At 33.7% G+C, this 18,378-nt stretch overlaps 2 protein-coding genes across 3 annotated transcripts; one reads left to right on the forward strand and one right to left on the reverse strand.

Annotated features, from left to right (window-relative positions):
- Positions 1-833: 833 nt before the first annotated feature.
- On the reverse strand, positions 834-18,326 carry LOC106132613 (uncharacterized). Of its 2 annotated transcripts, XM_060949785.1 has the most exons (7): positions 18,194-18,326; positions 12,236-12,867; positions 4,280-4,551; positions 2,830-3,043; positions 1,849-1,995; positions 1,429-1,566; positions 834-967 (listed from the first exon to the last, which is right to left on the reverse strand). In XM_060949785.1, the coding sequence occupies exons 3-7, from the start codon at positions 4,542-4,544 to the stop codon at positions 892-894; spliced, it is 840 nt and encodes a 279-aa protein (XP_060805768.1). In that variant the 5' UTR covers positions 4,545-4,551; positions 12,236-12,867; positions 18,194-18,326; the 3' UTR covers positions 834-891. The 2 variants fall into 2 exon arrangements, with proteins under 2 accessions (XP_060805768.1, XP_060805769.1); XM_060949786.1 differs by lacking the exons at positions 12,236-12,867; positions 18,194-18,326 and adding an exon at positions 17,629-17,636.
- Positions 4,823-6,727, forward strand: LOC106132541 (uncharacterized). The gene has a single exon (XM_013331986.2). The coding sequence runs from the start codon at positions 4,823-4,825 to the stop codon at positions 6,725-6,727; it is 1,905 nt and encodes a 634-aa protein (XP_013187440.2).
- Positions 18,327-18,378: the final 52 nt, after the last annotated feature.

Here is an 18,378-nt window from a genome sequence, read left to right on the forward strand (position 1 = left end):
CATGTAATCACGTCTATATTCCTTGCGGGGTAGACAGAGCCAACAATCTTCAAAAGACTGAAAAGCCACGTTAAGCTGTTTGGCTTAATGATAGAATAAAGATTCAAATTGATATAGATACAAATAAATTCAATAAAAATACTTTCTGTCTGAGAACATATACAGGGTAATTCCATTTTCTAGATAAGAGACAAAAAGGTCTTTGAACTGACGTCAGTCTTTGCGTTGAGGATGATAATATTGTTAAGAACTATGGAAATTACATTATCTCATGACATATCACAAACACTGTCCAACATCAAATTTAAAAAATATAAATCTTTTGATTTTTTCAAAATCCCGAAAACTTAAACAATCTATCTAAACAAGTCTGATAATAAATAAAAAAAGATTTTAACTAGTAATTAGATACAGGAATGGCACTTAGGTGTAAATAATAAATAACGCATCATTTAATTTACAATCAACTTTGGTTGAACACTACCACTACTTTTGGGATTTTCATTCACAACTTTTAGATAGTCTGATAGCAGAGCAAGAAAATTTAATATGCATGGTACACATTATTAACACCCATTTCTCGAAGGGGTTTGCTTTAAATAAATGTGATAGTGATAAAACAGTATTAATTGATATTTAAATTCAAATATTGTGTTTAAACCTGTAGTGTACCCTTCAAAGGTGACATCAAATCAAAACTTCTGTGATAGATATAGGAGGTATTTACAATCACTTATCAAATTTCATGATCACAATATCACTTAAATTTTGTACAAATCTAGTAATACTTTGTGGCACCTTTAAATATTTTTATTACTACAATAAAGTTATTGTATCACCTCAATCATCAGCTTGACAATCAGACATCTAAGATAGTGTGATCACTTTGATCTACATAGCCCTTATATCTTCTATATTGTTTTCATTGATATCTTCTTGTCGTCTATGCAAATCTTCTGCGTCTTTCCTGTGAATATTTACAATTTTTGATTATGTATACTTACATATTTTTCTGTATAGATCCATATTAATTTAAAAAAAAAATCAAAATTGAGTACACAAAAAGCCGCTCTGCATAAATCAGACCAGTTTCTAAATTACATTATGCCGAAAATAGTTCGAAATGCTGTTAATAATTTGCCTATAAGTCTTGGGATTACGGTTTTCTCAGTTTTCGTTAAAAATAGGAGATATCTTCTGTCAGAAAAATTATTGCATAACCGGTACTTGTATGTATTTGAACATGCCAGTTTTTGTTACAGTTCAATTTAGTATGAATTTGTAATTTGTAATAACTATTTAAAACATAAAAGTTTTACACATTACTTCATATTAACTTCGGAGTTTTGCTTATTTACAAACAAAATTAAGAAGAAAAAATAAAATTATTGTAATCGCTCTGATTTGATAGACTTTTGAATTACTCACGAGTATTTATTAGGTGTTTGGAAGATACTCTTGGGACACAGCCGGAAATAACTCCAGCACTCTCCACCAGGCTGACTGCCTGCTTTCTCAGCCTCGACGTACTCTGGGAGCAAATCCGCATATGGAGATTTGCTTGGGCTGTAATAGTAAACATTCCTATATTATTTTTTAAATTATACTCATTACACCATATTTGATTATATAATCTACACTTTTGCAGAAAAATCAATTTTTTAAACTGGTTATGCTGTCGTTATCCCTTGCTGGGCAAGAAATAACAACAAATATACTAAGACGGCCACAGCGAACTACTTCCTTGAATGTTCTATGCAATCAGTTAGTAACCTCTTTTACTAGATTTCTAATTTTCCTATGCGTTCAAGTTAAAAGTGCTCGTATTATAGCATGAAATATACTTACGTAAAAAATAACTTCATGATCTCTCCTAAGAATCCGAAATTTTTTAATGGACGAGACTGCACCTCACAAATGACTCGTAGAAGACATTCCTTACCAGACATTCCGAAATTAGACAATAAGTCTTCTGCCAAACCATACAATATGGCCCTGCAAAAGATTAACAGTTAAATAGATAGCAATAATACGTAATTTACGTAATATACTCTTGGATGCACTACATTGATTCAAAATCTAAGCCAACTTTGTTGCATAAAGTCGATAAGTCTTCCAATAGACACTTGCTGCATTCCAAGTGTATTGTTACTTCCTTCAAATAGATGTGAGTAGAATTCTTAACGATATCTTTATTTGTCTTTGAGTGAAAGTAAGTGTATCTAATTACCTACTGCTTCTGTTACACCTCATATGGTTTTACTATTGACGTTTTTGGGTCTACTTACTAGATCTACAGGTTTATTTTTAATTGGAAGTTTTTTCTATTATTCATAAAATATTAAGGCGGGTTAGAATGGAAAGACGGTAAAATAAGTGATCAATGTGTTCTTCGCCTACATCTTTCCTACATCGAACAACAAAAAGGTTCAAAATAAAATGTCATCAATGTACATTTCGACGTATCCGAAGAATAAAGTCCGATCTGCGATATTGATATCGCATATATCGGACTTTATTCTTCGGATACGTCGATTTATACATCATGTCCTTCCTTCGAGTTTGTAAATGTAAATTTCTAAATGTGTTTTGCTAAAACTAAAACAATAGCAATTGCAAAAGTATTATTTATAAATCACATACACAACATATTTTCATAACTTATTATAATGTTCATCATTTATTAAAATTCTACAATATCCGTTATTGTTATCAATCAATTTTGCCTCTTAAGTTAACACACTTAATTCTGGTTAGGTAAAATTTGAACAGGAATTTAAACATCTTTGAACTTTTACGGTTGTAATGTTGTTTAAATTAAATAGTTACCTTTCTCCTCCATGTAATTTATCTAATGCTTTTTTTTCCACATCTGGAGGAATATCATGGTCTGTGGACCGTTTGCCTCTTCTCCTCTCTAAGTATTGTCCGATGTAGTCAGTCATCATTGATACGGCTGCCCGACCCATGGATCTTGCAAATATCGGCGGAAAGTCTCCGTAAGGATTCTCATTGTCAGTCAAGCCTAGCTTATCGAAGTCAACTGAAATATGCATAAAAGCAGTTTTAGGCGTTTTTGTTGAGACAACCTTCCCTAGAACGTTCTAAGGATTCTCGTTACAATTATTGACGAATTTAATACAAAAGTTTTATTTTATACAGCATCTGAATGATCAGAAGAGAAAAGAGTTGACATTGTGTCCAAAAAATTATTGTTTCATTCAAACATGAGTAGATTACGAATTAAAAATAGTATCGGCAGTTACTATTAATACCATCAAACATACCCAGTAATAAAATAAGCCATAATCAACAAATTGAGTAGAATCTACAATTACAGTTAAATTTTCGTAATATTATGATTTGAATAATAAAATATATTTAATTTCATTGTGTCGATGATTATCATAAAGTTCATGAAACTTAAGTACCTACTAATAAATAATAACACCTTGGTCCACATTAGTTGCTCTAAGTACAAAATTGATATTAAGATTATATGTTAAGTTATTATTGCAAACACGACTTCCAATTCTATTTGGAAATAATTGTAGTAAAATTTTATGTATTAAGCAAATACCTGTTATTATCAGATGTTACAATAGTAATTAAACTATTTTAGACTACACGTTTTATTATATAGGAATTCTTTGCCAAATATTTTACGAGGTGTACTACTACCGTTGTATTAAATAAATAAATTACATCAACAATTGTTTTTACGCTTATTATCTGCTCAAAAAGTTAAATTAGGTTAATTGTAAATTCCAGGTTGCATGTCAGTAGGTATACCTGTAATTTAGTGGTATTGAAATATTCTTGCATTTACCATTCATTTTCCTATGCTTAATTAAAAAAAAAACTTAACTTTATAATATCCTTTTATGTCGTCAGAATCTATAAGAAAGAACATTACAAACATATGAAACAAACTCTTATTTTTTGGGATATAAATATCATTTCAGCTGCACCCGTGTAGATTAAAACAATATGTTCAAATAAAAAAGTTCTCATTATATGAAGTAACGTGAAATTGGGTTTGCTAAGTTTGTTAAAACAAAACGGCTTGGTTAAAACAAAAATCTCATCCGACATGAAGTTAATGACTTTTTGGGGATTATAATCAATACTCGTGTATTTTGCCTTCATCACAACGATTTTTCATCGTGAAATTTCGAAAGTAAGCATTTCTGTTTCGCTGACACAAATATCCATAATATAATTTAATTAGCCGAGTGTTTTGACACAAACAAAAGGTTCACCTTTAATCTTAACTTACTTGTAAAAGGAAAACTAACTGTCATATTAGACAGGAACCCTTTAGGTGGGTGCCTTACGAAAGGCATTGAAAGAGAAGGTGTGATCGTCATGGTTGTACCAGGGGGTAAAGCCAATCGACCATCGTTGGTTATCCATAGTATCCTTTTCTGTCTTGAATGTGGTATATTCTCCTTTGATAATCGATCTTGACTATTGGCAGATGCTATAGGCAATAAAGCAGCTAAAGCTATGCTTAACAGCACCCGAGGTACTGTCGTGTCCATAGCCAACCTGAAAATAGATAGTAATAAATAAATAAAATAATATGAAAATTTCTATTAGGTCATCTAGTCGCGCAGACAACTAAGTTGTACATCATAAATTACCAATAAAAATATATCAAAATAAGTCCAAAAAAAAATTTTTTTGGTTTAAAGAGTTTTACTAATACATAATTCAATAATGTCATTGTCATTTTGTCACAAAATTGTTATGTGGATTGATTGTGTTTTTAGCATTGTTTATAAAGTTATTTTCATATTTGGTTTTTGTGATTTTAATAATGAAGATTTCTCAATCCCATCACGTACGCATAAGGGACAACAATCCATACGGTGTAGACATCGAAGCTATTCTTAAATACATTGAAACTCAATACGATACAGATATCAGATCTTTGCCACAATGGAAAGAACTTATAAAGCGTTTGCACGTCACTACCACTGACTGTAAAAGAATTATTCAAAATGCTAACAGAAGGAAGCTACAAATTATTGATAAATTATATAGAGAGTCCACAAGACTTTCCCCATTTCAGCTAACAGATATGCTGGCAAGAACTGCTAGCCGATGGAAAATGTTAGAAGATGAAGCACGGAGAAAGAAAATTCCTTTTAAATTAGAACCAGAAATGATACCAACGGCTGAAGCGTCTGAAGGATCTTATGCAGAACAGAGTGAGGTAGAATCCGGTCATCCAAACACAGAAGTGAGTCAATACCAAGATTTTGACTTAGAGACTTTACCGCAAAAATCAGAGCCAGAATCTGAGACACCAATCTGCATCTCTCATTTGCCAGTACTTATTACTACCAACCCACATGAGTTCGTTGGTCCTTCTTACAGTGTTTTGAGTCGCCGGTCGGAACAAACAACGGAAAGAAATAGGTCTGTCACCATGAAAGAATATCAAGAATGGAATTTGTTACCAGAGTCGACTTTAGTGAAAAGTTTACCAAAAGAAATAATCATAAAAAATGATTCATTAGAAGAACAATTTATTAAATTTTCTATAGTAAATTGTGGCACCGAATATCTACACATCAAATATGTTTGTGTTACAGAAAAATCGCATTTTAGATATGCTAAAGTAATACCCAAGACTCCTACTAAACTCTACCCGGGACTTGCCGTAGTTTTTAAATTATTTTTTAAAGTTGTCCAGAATGAATATGATTTTGCATCTAGTTTATACTTCAGAATAGGTCAAATTGTATTAGATGAAGGGTCAACATTGAATTCATTGTGTATACCAGTCAAAACCAACTACACTCAATTAAGAAATGTATCAGTTTCTGAAGCTGTTTATTTACCTGCGATATATCCATGGCAAATAGGTGAAGACTTTGGATATCCTACGAATTATATAAATATATCTGTTTTGGATAATTTCTCTTATCATGTACACATTAGCAAAAGGCAGTTAAACTTTGATGATTTACAAGATAGCAGACAATCTTTGGGAGAAATTGCGGAAACGCAGAGTAATCCTACAATGGAAATACAAAGTAAAACGAAACAAACCGCTAATGATATCATTGATGAAGTTGAATCTTTTGACAGTGCAGTCATAATATCATCGGTTGTATTTGATGTCGTCGAAGCATCAATGGATGCATTTTGGATTGAAAAAACATACGTACATTTGAGAAAATCCAATTTGAAAATTCCTGTTCACCTTACTAAAGTTGAATTTATTGGCAGTCATCATGCTTGTTATGATGTTGATTTTTTTGACTCAAATACTGAAAAGTGGTTTTTTACCAAAACAGTCAGAGTTTATGCTGAAGTTCTACCGCATCCTGTAGAAATACAGCCTCCAATACTTGACATGACAAACTCTCCTGTATTTCACGGTTTTTGCGAAGATAAATTCTTTATAGCTAACAATCATAAATCATATTCAGTGACTGTAAAAATTAAATTGACAACAAAAATGAAGAAATTGTTGCGTATTTATCCCATGGAAGTGGTGATTCCACAAAGGTCTAATGTCTCCTTTGACGTAAGGTTTTGTTCTCCAGGATTGCTGATGCGTAATTTTGACGATTTAGTTCATTTCACGTTCAAAATTGTAGTCACAGGATTTAGATCAATTTATTATAAAGTTCCTCCATTTTTCTTTGAAATTATTGCACCATGTTTGAACGTGTATGAAAAAGTTTACAAAAAGAAAGTGGAAACATAAGCATTAAATAAATTATATGTACAAAACATGAAGAGTGTTTATGTTCAAGAATAATAACAATGTAGGAGACGTTTCGAGATTTTTAAGAAATGTCAGAGCATGGTAAGGATCAAACCTGTTGACCGACATCCGTATGTGTTACAGGTCAAGCAACTTGATTGCCTGAACCCTCATAATACTCCAGATCTGCAGGTCATATGAAAACCAGTTCGATATAACAATCGATAGTAAATCAACGGCTGTAATATGTTATGTGATTGAAGGCAATATAAAAAGAAGGTGTTTTCACTATATTATATAAAAAAATTGTGAATAAAATTATGAAATAAGCAAGGTTTCTGATTTATGCTTGAGATAGGTAATGAAATCTGTAAAGTGATAAGGAAAGTCAAAATCACACCTAAGGTAGACTATTCGAATAACAATTACCTACATTTGTGATCGATTTCCTTAAGCGTGTCTCGTAAACCTACTTGTCATTCGAAACGGATTCGCAAATCGCGTTGCTATCGACTGTCCGATCCATCAAGTATCGATAGTTTCAAAGTGCCATCACGGACTCTTATTTATATTCACTTCAGGTACTACTTTCTCGAAAAAAAAACAGGCTAACATTTGGCATATCTATTTGCTGATCTTAAAAACTACTCATAACATGCATGAAACTCATTTAAGTATGAAGAGTAGACATAGTATGTTACTTCGTTTGCGGCTAATGATTCAATCTGGTAACTAGGTTTTTCTGGACTAGTCACTTTGAAAGCTACTATAAAATCACAGAAACCAGGATAGTAATACATTTTTGTGTGCGAAACAAATTAAAAATAGGAATAGGTCTCTTCGTATTTCTGATTTATTCATACCCACTCCATCGTTACTCATGATAGCTACCATGATAGCATGCTTTGCATAATAACATGTGGTAGGAATATGCTTCGACATTATACAGTTACCCCTGACTTCTGCACGCACATAATTAGGTTTGCGTTGCATCTCCGATCCACCAAGTTATCTTTCACTGACATTTTAAGTTTACTTAATCCAGTTACAACGTAGAATAACAAGAGATATTCCCACGCACCCGCTTTTCGTATTTGGGATACAGTCTGATATATGCTTGAGATAGAATAATGCAATTTATTAGATCTGAAAAGATTTTTTGTAATAATTACGATTATTTTAAAAATACTCCTTTTATATATATTTCTTTTTGTAATTAATAAATCCAAAAGACAACACTTATGATTGGATGGACGAAACTTTCTCCTTGAAAGATATAATTAATTACTATTTTGTAGATGTAACTTGAGCAAATTTTTTTTCTCCGTTATTTTTACATATACATTATACAATTAGAAAAATTTACCACTGTCTAAGCCATTTTTTAAAGTAAGTCAAATATTATGGCATTTAGAAAAACGCTTTCCTGCGCTACACAAAGCCTTAGCCCGCATTTGACCTTAGCCACCAGATTTGCAAAATTCGCCCACTTGTCTGCGGTTTACATCACGCCATTTCATCTAAACCAAATGTGTTATTGTTTTAACTCGTGCGCCGTTTTATGGTACCAGCATAGCTCGGGCTTTACCGTAAAGCCTTATTCGGAGTTGATGTGGTTAGCTTTGAAAACCTTGTCGGTCACTGGTCTCGTCGTGATTTTGTAGAATCTTTTATTAGGTGCCCGCGACTTCGTTCCCCGTAAATGTGACACACAGATTGCCGACCGATTGACGCCGTAAATGTGACAGGTTGGTCTTAAATAGATCCCCCATATCGAATTTTTGGCAATATCGTTCAAGTACAGGACATCCGCCAGTTACTGTTTTATTATATGTATGGAATTTCAGCTTTTGATCTGAAGTTACTCTCGTGTCATAATTTATCATTTCTTACTCTAAATTATATGTTACTCCATTACTTTAAAGGAAGAGAGACTTAATTGCCACTTAGACGTCGTATTATTGATCAATACCCTGGAATGATTTTAATCGTTAAAATTTATAGGCTACCTATAAAGTTTCAGTTTGCTTTATACAGCACCTAGCTTTCTCGTGTACTGTTCGTACCTTTATTTTAAATCTACTGAATCTTGAAATTTGACGTATCTATACTTATAATAAATCTGTAGAGAGGTCAATTCTGTACATTGAATATATTTTCAAAATAACTATCAGGGGGTGATTAGTGATCGATACTGATGCCAAAAATGCAATCAGGAAAAATTTTGTCTGTCTGTCTGTCTGTCTGTCTGTCTGTCTGTCTGTATGTTCTTTATAGAAACAAAAACTACTTGACGGATTTTAACGAAACTTGGTACAGTTATTCTTCATACTCCTGAGCAGGTTATAGTATACTTTTTATTACGCTACAATCACTAGGAGAAGAGCAGTGAAAGGAAATGTTGGGAAAACGGGAGAAGTTACTTGATTTTTTAAGCTTCCGTCGCGTGTGCAGCCTTAATGGTTAAAGATACAGCGAAACCATGTATAACGGAAATATACTACATAAAATTATTAAAAAAATATCCCAAGACAACATAAGTCTATCTTTTATGGTTGACTCACAATAACACGTGTAATTCCTAATAGCTTAGCAGTTCGGAGATTTCTGATTATATTTCTTTACTCTGATGTTTATAATACCAATAACACTCACACTCATTCATAATTCTTAAAAATTAATATAAGTACCTATTCAATAAAAAAAGAATGATCGAAATCGGTATAGAAACACCAAACTTATACATGAAATAAAATACCCTAACAAGCCATCGCGCGTAAATACTGAATCATGCTATAAGGATTATTTTTGCGTAACGGTTGCCGCGCTCGACGCGGCTAGCGGAGGCAGGGTATAAAAGGGGCTGGAGGCGAGCGCAAGCTTCATGACCAAGGCAGCCAGGGGGAGACTTCACGCAGTTCTCTCTTCCAGCCTCCCCCTGAGGACGAAGCTCGGGATCTACCAAACGTACGTAAGATCCCGCCTCACGTACGCGGCCCCGGTGTGGTACGCATTCTGCTCTGAGACCAACAGGAGAAGACTCAGAGCCCAAGAGAACCAAAGTTTCGGAGCCCCGCGCTACGTGAGGAACTCGACGATGCTCAGGGACTTGAAGTGGGAGAACCTAGATATTCGAGAGGGCGGACGCGTCATCACACAGCCACCTGCGCGGCATCGCGCCGCTCCACTCCGCTCCCTCCGGGCCGTCGTGTGAAACCCTCCCCTCGCTGCCTTGCGGCTGACGTCGTCGACCAGTGACGACGCCGCCGCTGATGGGAACTCCCAGTGTATGAAGTCGTGAAGACCCAGGCCGTCACGGCCGCCCCATCGACCCGCCTACAGTCGTAGGCAGCGATGATGCCATTGAAGAGGGCCAAAAGCCCTGAACAATCTACTCCGACTCCACTAAGGGAGTATGGGAGTCTTCCCACGGCAAGACAGTATTGCACAGGCGTTTCAACTTTATTTTCATTTCTGTTTCTTTTGTAAGTTGTAGGTACATATTTCTGGTTATAATTCTATTAGAAGATTTTTTTTACTTTAAATAGGCACTTAGAATTGTCTATACTAATATTATAAAACTGAAGAGTTTGTTTGTTTTTTTTAATGTGCTAATCTCAAGAACTACTGGTTCGATTTGAAAGATTATTTTTGTATTGAATAGACCATTTATCGAGGAAGGCTTTAGGCTATATAACGTCTGGATGCAACTATTAAACTATTAGGAGCGAAGAAATAATGGAAAATGTGAAAAAAAGGAAGGATCGTGGAAGGAGCATCCTTGAGGGCTTCAATGATGCCCAAAATAACTATTCCACGCGGACGAAGTCGCAGGCACAGCTAGTATATAATAAAAAGGCAATATTAAGCTTAGCAACGTAATAAACGTTGAAGTATACATATCTAAGTATAGATTTTCGTGGTTTATTTTCTTATGCCGGAAATAGCAACTTTGCCTCCTTTACAATTATCAAAAAATATTTTAGGCTGCCAAAGTCACATAATATCTAAGTCTTGAATGTAAGTACATAGGTCTACTAATAATATAGCCATAAATATTGAGTGCCTATTGACTTTATTCGGTGTTCCTCACCAGTGTTGAGCAAATTTACCTACCTACTAGATTAAACATCATGTTCTCGTATTATTAGTTTACGAGTATTAAGCGGGAGGAAACATAACACGTGTGTAGAGTGGAGTGATGAAAAATTTTGAATAGGAAAAAAATTATGTTTCTTAATATTTAGTAAAACTGTGATATATACAATCGACGCCGTAATTATTTTTATTGGTTTATTAATTAAGTAGGTGCTCAAGGAACACGAAGACGGAACGGTTATACATACAAAATTACTCTCATTTTATTCATACGTCCTTATTAATTTTAGTTTTTCCAATAAAGAAATTAAAAAACGAATGGATCGATTTTTCATTATTTCGGCAAAGGCTATTTCAAATTACGAAAATTCCTACAGGAATAAAGCCCTGACTAAAACAAAGTTCAGTGACTAATAATTTTATTCGTTTGTCAATCATGCGAACTGTAAGGTGGTCATTAAAAACACACACGCACAAATATACTGCTAAAAGTGAACATTATTTATTCACTGCACACGGTTTTGGATAGAAAAGTAACAAAAGATGCGGCTGACTGACAAATCATGGAAATAGTTTTATATTATTTTAATTTGCTTATGACCCAATTACTTCATTTTAATTATGAATATAACAGAATGAAACCAAATCGACGGCTAAAATAAAATGAAAAATATAGCTTCTTTTGCTTAAAAAATCTTTTATTTTGTTTAATCGACCCAGCTTAATCAAATGCCCGATTTACGAAAATACAGACTAAAATACAGCTTAAGTTTCCTTACAAGTTTTAAATTTATTAACATGGTCGTGCCTTTATTTATTAGAACTAATAACTTAATGTATAGAGAATATTTAAAGTAGGTATTGAAGCTGTTAAGATATCAATTAAGGCTAATCGGTTCTGCTAGCAACATTCAAAATATTTATTATACTTAAGTTCATGATGTATAGTTTTTTTGAATGGGTGCTATTTAAACTTGATCATATAACTATTTAGACTGTTATTTCAGTTTCTTATAATTTGCGGCATTATCTTAATTTACTTAGAAGTCACTGCCAGCTAACACGATTAGAAAAAACAAAACACTTAATAAGAATCATTATATACATATTTACGTGCGAAATTGATTATTTTAATATTTGAATTGTCCATAATTTACGACGCATGCAGATATTGTCTGGCTAGTTGTATATCCTTGATGATCCGTGGATGGTCCTTAATAATTGTTGAAGTCAATTTTAACTTGATATAAAATTATAAGTGTTTTTGATATTTAATCTCCAAATCCTATTTTCAATTATTCTGCCACATTACACACTCATTAATACACTTCATCAAAAGTTCAATGAATTATAGCAACTAAATGAAGACTAGTTTAACGGTACAAACGAGAGATATCAACGCACACTTACCTCTTAACTCAACTTGTTGTAAAATAATCACTAATATTATTTGTCCTGTGTCCTTAACCGCCTGTTTCACATAAATCACTGAATCCTTTACACATTCACCGTCGATTTCAGGTAAATGTACATTTGTGCCAAAATTTCCCAAGATCGGAATCCTTTTCACTGTTATGTCACGTTCGTCCTCCAGTCCTTGAGTGTCTGTTATTTCTTCGACAACTCAGTTTGTATTCTACAATTCAACTCTCCTGTCGAATTGAAATGCGCGGCGCGTCCTCAACTTTCTGTTTGAAACAATGCAGCGTTGGGCCTAGGGGTGTCTTTGTTGGCGCCATTGGGTTCATAACATAGGGTAATGTCACGAATTTCTTTCTTAATGAGCGTCTGCGAATGGCGTTCGTTGGCGCGTGTGTACCGGTACTGAATGCTGGCTGTACCGGCTGTACGTAATCGTTCGACGTCGCCTCGCCAGTTGGCCACTGGGTTAGCAGCGCTCCTTTTCCTGCAATCTTAATAGGTGATATGCGACGTAGACGGCTGTTGGCTTTGAGGTCACCAGGAAAATAAATTTCGTACATAATTACACGCATTGTTCACTCTGTCTGATATTTTTAGCTGGCTCATATTTAATTTATACCCTGTAATAAAAATTTTGCCATTTATAACCCTAACACCCGTAAAAGATTACAATTTATACTTCATAGTCCAAATTTTTCATTTGCCTTAAAAATTGTCATCGCTAACTTAGTATAAAATTCCTTTCGTATTATGTGAAACAATTTATATGGGATCCTTTATTTGAGCATCATATTATACAGATAATATTTCTTATCTTATATTATTAAATTCAAGTCTCAACCAGACACAGCCTCAGTAAAGCTACGAAAAGTGGGTGTTCCGGATAATCGCGTTAACGACATTGCAATGAACACGTTTATGGCCTTTATCGTATCATTTGTAGGTGTTAATTTATTGAATTTAAGATTTTTATGATATTAACACATCAAGATTACAAGCATGGATCAGATCGTTGAGGAAATTAATTAATTTTTGACACTTATAGTCGGTTCGGTTCCGTCTATTCAGTATCTAAACATTCCGTTCAGATTGTTGTAGCAAGTAGGTAACGTTGAAATTATCACCATGCGTATGAAAGCACAGTACCTAATAGCTTCAACTATTGGTGTTATATAAGCTTTTCTCATGAGAAAAGTTTAATTATTTACTGCATAAACTCGAAATGACTATGACTAGTTTTCTAACGCTTTTATTCGTTGAATGAGCTAAAACGTTAATTAAAACGTATTGCACTTACTGTGCCCACTAAAATTGATGTCTATTGGTTTTCCTGCCTACGCCATTTAAAAGAATACAAGGCTACTAGTGAAGAAAGTATCAAACGTTGTAGCGAACCCTGAGCTCCTCTCGAAAAAGGTTAGGACGCATCTGAAACTAAAGCCAGGAGAATAAACAAATACACAGGATATCAGAGATTAATTAACGTTACTGTGTCATCAGCACTGTCAATGATACTTAATCGAAAGTAACCAAGCTCATATACCATATAGATGGGAGATTGTCCTGCAGAACTAGGTCGGAACGTTTCGTGACGAACAAGTAACGTATTTCATAAATACTCGGTGACAATAGTAATTACTATACACGATCAAGATATCAGTTATGCGGTGTTAGGAAATCCGGAAGAATCTTATCATGACTGGTCATTTATTTTCATAAAAAAACATTAAGAATTGTCTAAGGTTTTATTTTTATTATATTATATTATATATTTTTATTAAATTTGAACTATCTGCAAATGGGGTCTTTTCTAAATAGTAAAATTCAGAAATTTTTCTGCACTTAGATCACAGATTTCGAATTAAATCTGTAACAGTGATGTTTTCTTCCCGATGTAAAACACTTTTCGATGTTGCAAATATTTGGTTTTTAGGTTACTCGTAGCTTCGTACTTAGACCGACGAGCCAGGTTAAGCGCAGGAATTCAAAGGGCAAATCACTATTAGTCTTAATATCCTTTTACTTTCTGGGGATTTCATTTTAGTGCCAGGCTTTTAATATTTACAGAATACTTCTAGTTTATTCATTGTCGCTGTAGATAGACTACTTACTCATGCGTGTGATTATGTTACGTGTTTAGATGTAACGATCCGCGTTTAGTATTCTATTCAAATAAGTAATTATGTAAATTTTAAAACAAGTGCGCCACTGTGTTTATTTTATTTATTTGGTAGGTTATAGCAGGGTGTTCTTTTAACTAAATTTTATAATAAAGAGGATTAAGCCAGAAATTCGTAACAGCGCCATAAAGCACAGTAACTTTTTATGCATCATTTAGTATCTAATGAATTGCTTTCTACCTAGCTGTTCTGATACCGATAAAAGAAATATTCTCTTTTATAAGTTACCTGAGGTTCTTTTTAGATGAGCTAAACCAAAAAATATATCTGTGTTAAACCTCTGTCTACCCCATCCTCCGCAAAGAAGTGTTGATATTTATTCAATGTATAAACTTTCAAAATCAAAAGACTAACATTTTTAGTTATGATCCTTTATGCTACTGATACTCTTGATATTGTTTACCACTTAAAATCAGCATAAAGATGCAATTCAATTCAAGTGAAAAATAATCAATCCTGTAAAATATGGACCACTACACTGGCGACAGTGAATGATTTTCTATTTTCTTTTACAATTCTTGATTGAATCTGTACTCCAATGTCCAATGAAGAGTAAGTTAGGAACAAAACTTAAAAGGCCAATTTGCAAAATGGTAATTTTACTGGCGGAACGAAACAGAACTCTGTTAATTCAGAATGAGTAGTTTCTAATTTAAACAAACGCTTAGAAACGTCAACCGGCACCTTACCCTGGAATATAAATAATGCATTTTACAATCGCATTGTTATGTTAATTAATTTGGCCCACATCCTCATGGGGTGAAACTTTGTTTTGTATGCATTTGACAAGGGCGGTCATTTGTTTTGGCGACACAGATTTCACGAGAAGTGAGTTTCAGAGACTGCGTTTTATGAGGCAAATTTTAAAGCCACCGCTCTATCGTCATCAAAATATACTTTACGAAGTTGTTTCCAGTTTGGTTGGATTGCCTGATTGTCTGATAAGATAAATGATTTCGTCATAATATGGCATTTCGTGCTACGTAAGGCACGACGATGGGTCATTGTTGGTCCCGGTTGTGGCCTGGACTGGTGGTCTATTTTTCGTATGTCTACCCAATAGATTTCAGCACAAGGAAAATATAAAGAATTTTATGTCAAGGATGCCTTCCGATTATGCCATTGAGCCATTGCCATTTGGAATTTTTAACTGCTTTTACCTACTAAGGTTTAAAAAGAATATGTTTTAGTAAAACTCTGGATGGTACATAAATAAATTGGGTAAACGATGCAGAATTAAGTCGAATCACGTAGATATAGTTAGGACCGTTGAGATGAAATGCACTGATTTGCCAACTACTAGCAAATTTGAACTAGATTTTATGTTCACTTGCCAAAATATTTGTATGTGAATATTGTACAAACTTTCGCCAGTGGAGCTGGATAATGGATATTTTGTGTAGTTGAAAAAGGTAATAAACCTAAGCCGACATTATACAAAACAACACGAGATCTTCAAGGAAAATATTAAAGTTTAACAGTTCAGAACTATCAAGGAGATCTACCTTCAAACACATCTCTTATTTATAAATAAATCATTTGTTTAAAATATACGATCGCGTAGAACCCCATTCTCTTCACTGAAACTACAAATATAATCCTCCAGTAAAATGTGTCACTGACCCAACCTTGGCTTGGAGCTACAAGAACTAGTTGCAAAACCAGAAGCGTCTTCCGCGAGAATTCAAGTCCCCTGACCCTAAGGAACAGCAAATGAAAGTGGAGCCAGACTTATATTTTGCGTGACTGTAAGTAGGTTAGCGTTGTCATTTCATTTCAAAATATCTATAGATTTCTATTACAATAGTTGCAAGGTATAGGTATATATACGTATAACATATTTTTTCATTTAAACTACTCGTATTTAAACACGTACAGCGATTCATAAAACATTAGATAATCTATTAGTAAAAGTTCTGCCTCATTAAAGTTGGTGCTTAATCTAAAATCTATTATTTTGTTCTCTTTTTATAAATTTAATTTTTACTTGAAGGTCAATAAAAAGCTTCAATAATGTTTTCGTTTTGAGCAATGTTAAGAAGTGCACTTAATGTGTCTAGGTCGGTCTATTATCGATGTAGAGTTCTCTAGACCGGAAAAACTTCTAGAAGTTCTATGAAAATATGCACGAATCCAACCAGTCAGACTATAACTTTATACGCTAAATAATGTTGCGTTGGCAATCAAAATCAAGTGATTTTATGGTATGCCGTGGCCCGTGGGCCATAAATCAATTCTGGAAACGTGGATAATGTGAGAGATAGTAATGCTTTATTTAGAATGTAAATATGAAGTAATAGAGTTTAAGACGCATTACATTTGAGTTGATTTGAGATTTGCAATAAAATTCGTATTTAATAATCGTGTACCTAGTGAACAGTGATAGATAGATAGATAAAACTCTTTATTGCACCATAAGAGTAAAACATACGAAACAGCACAAAACAGACAGAGATTGTACAAAGGCGGACTTATCGCTAATGCAATCTCTTCCAGTCAACCTTTGGGATCCTATTTATTTTGGCTTAACTTACAAGAAAAGCCAAAGCACTCTACCTACTCAATTCCTTCTTCGCATTTATTTATTAATATGAAAGTATCCCATACAAAACAAAAACATCTTGAGGCAGAGACATTAAAAACGTAGCTTATTAAAAAAATAAGAATTTAACTAATAATAAAATGAATGACCAACATTATTAATAATCACGTATCAAAATAAAATCAAGTAAGTTTATTTTCTTGTATATAAAACCTTTTATGGGGCACAAACCTTGTTTATCATCACTTGCAGAAAAGATCGCACCCCGCTTAGACGTATGAGCAGTTTTCAATGACGCATATAAACTTTAATTACATTGCAGTTAAGCGAGTCTTGATCTGCCGGATAGACTGCAGATGCTAACACGGTTACTATGATATCTTGCATTTTAATATCAAAAGGGGAATACTCTTTAATTTTAATTTCTCTTTATTTACATACGTTTCGAGTTCTGCTGGTTCTATGTTTTTTATACTTATTTTGATTATAGTAACTTAACGTGGTTTACTACTTCGAAATAAAAAGAAAAACTCATCTTACATTCTTAAATTAAAAAACCCGCAACATGCAACGCAATCGAATGCAGGAGAAAAGAGTTATAAAAACTTATTCTTACGAGCGGACTTAATTGCACGGATGATCAGCAAATTTATACTTACCTCGTCGCAGGCGTATCATCTGCGCTGCATTTTTCCTCACCTGTTTTACCGTTATCAGTACAGGTCCTAAAATACGGAGGCCTCGAAGCCCACTTATCCTTTGATAACTTTCTCGGATTCTACAAGTTTGTTTATATGGGAAGAGCAAGTTAAATCCATTTAACTTGCTCGATCACGACTATTTCTACCTAGTATAATAAGTGAGTTTAACCGTGTATTAATTTGTTCCGACTTAATTTCAAATTATAAATGCCAGAATACGTTTAAGATTTCAAGCGAGTCTGGAGAGAATTACTTAAATACGTCGTTTGTATGAACACCATATGGAGGTACTGAATAAGACATCTTGTTCTATGGTCGTCTTCTTCAATTTGCTAGCACCAGTCAGAAAAACCTTTACTGCGTGACCACAAATTCTACAAACCCACAAATGGCGTCGTAAGGTGTAAAAGAGCCGCAGTATTATTGACAGGACTCATCCAAACAAATGTTGTTTCCAAAACATCGCAGAAATTTTTTGTATTAAGATTCCAGTTTATTTTGGTTCTTTGGATAAACTACCAACCTAAGCCAGAACTGCCACTAGTGTCAAATTTTTGTAATTAAAAATTATCCTTTTTATATTCTTAATAGAGCACGAAATAAATTGATGAGATAATTACACCATTACGAGTAGGTTTGAGCAGAAAAAGCATTGTTTTTGAAAATGTAATATTTTTATTATAATAACGTATCATTATAATTACCTTT

This window comes from Amyelois transitella, chromosome 19 (assembly GCF_032362555.1).
Source record: "Amyelois transitella isolate CPQ chromosome 19, ilAmyTran1.1, whole genome shotgun sequence".
Lineage (NCBI taxonomy): Eukaryota > Metazoa > Arthropoda > Insecta > Lepidoptera > Pyralidae > Amyelois > Amyelois transitella.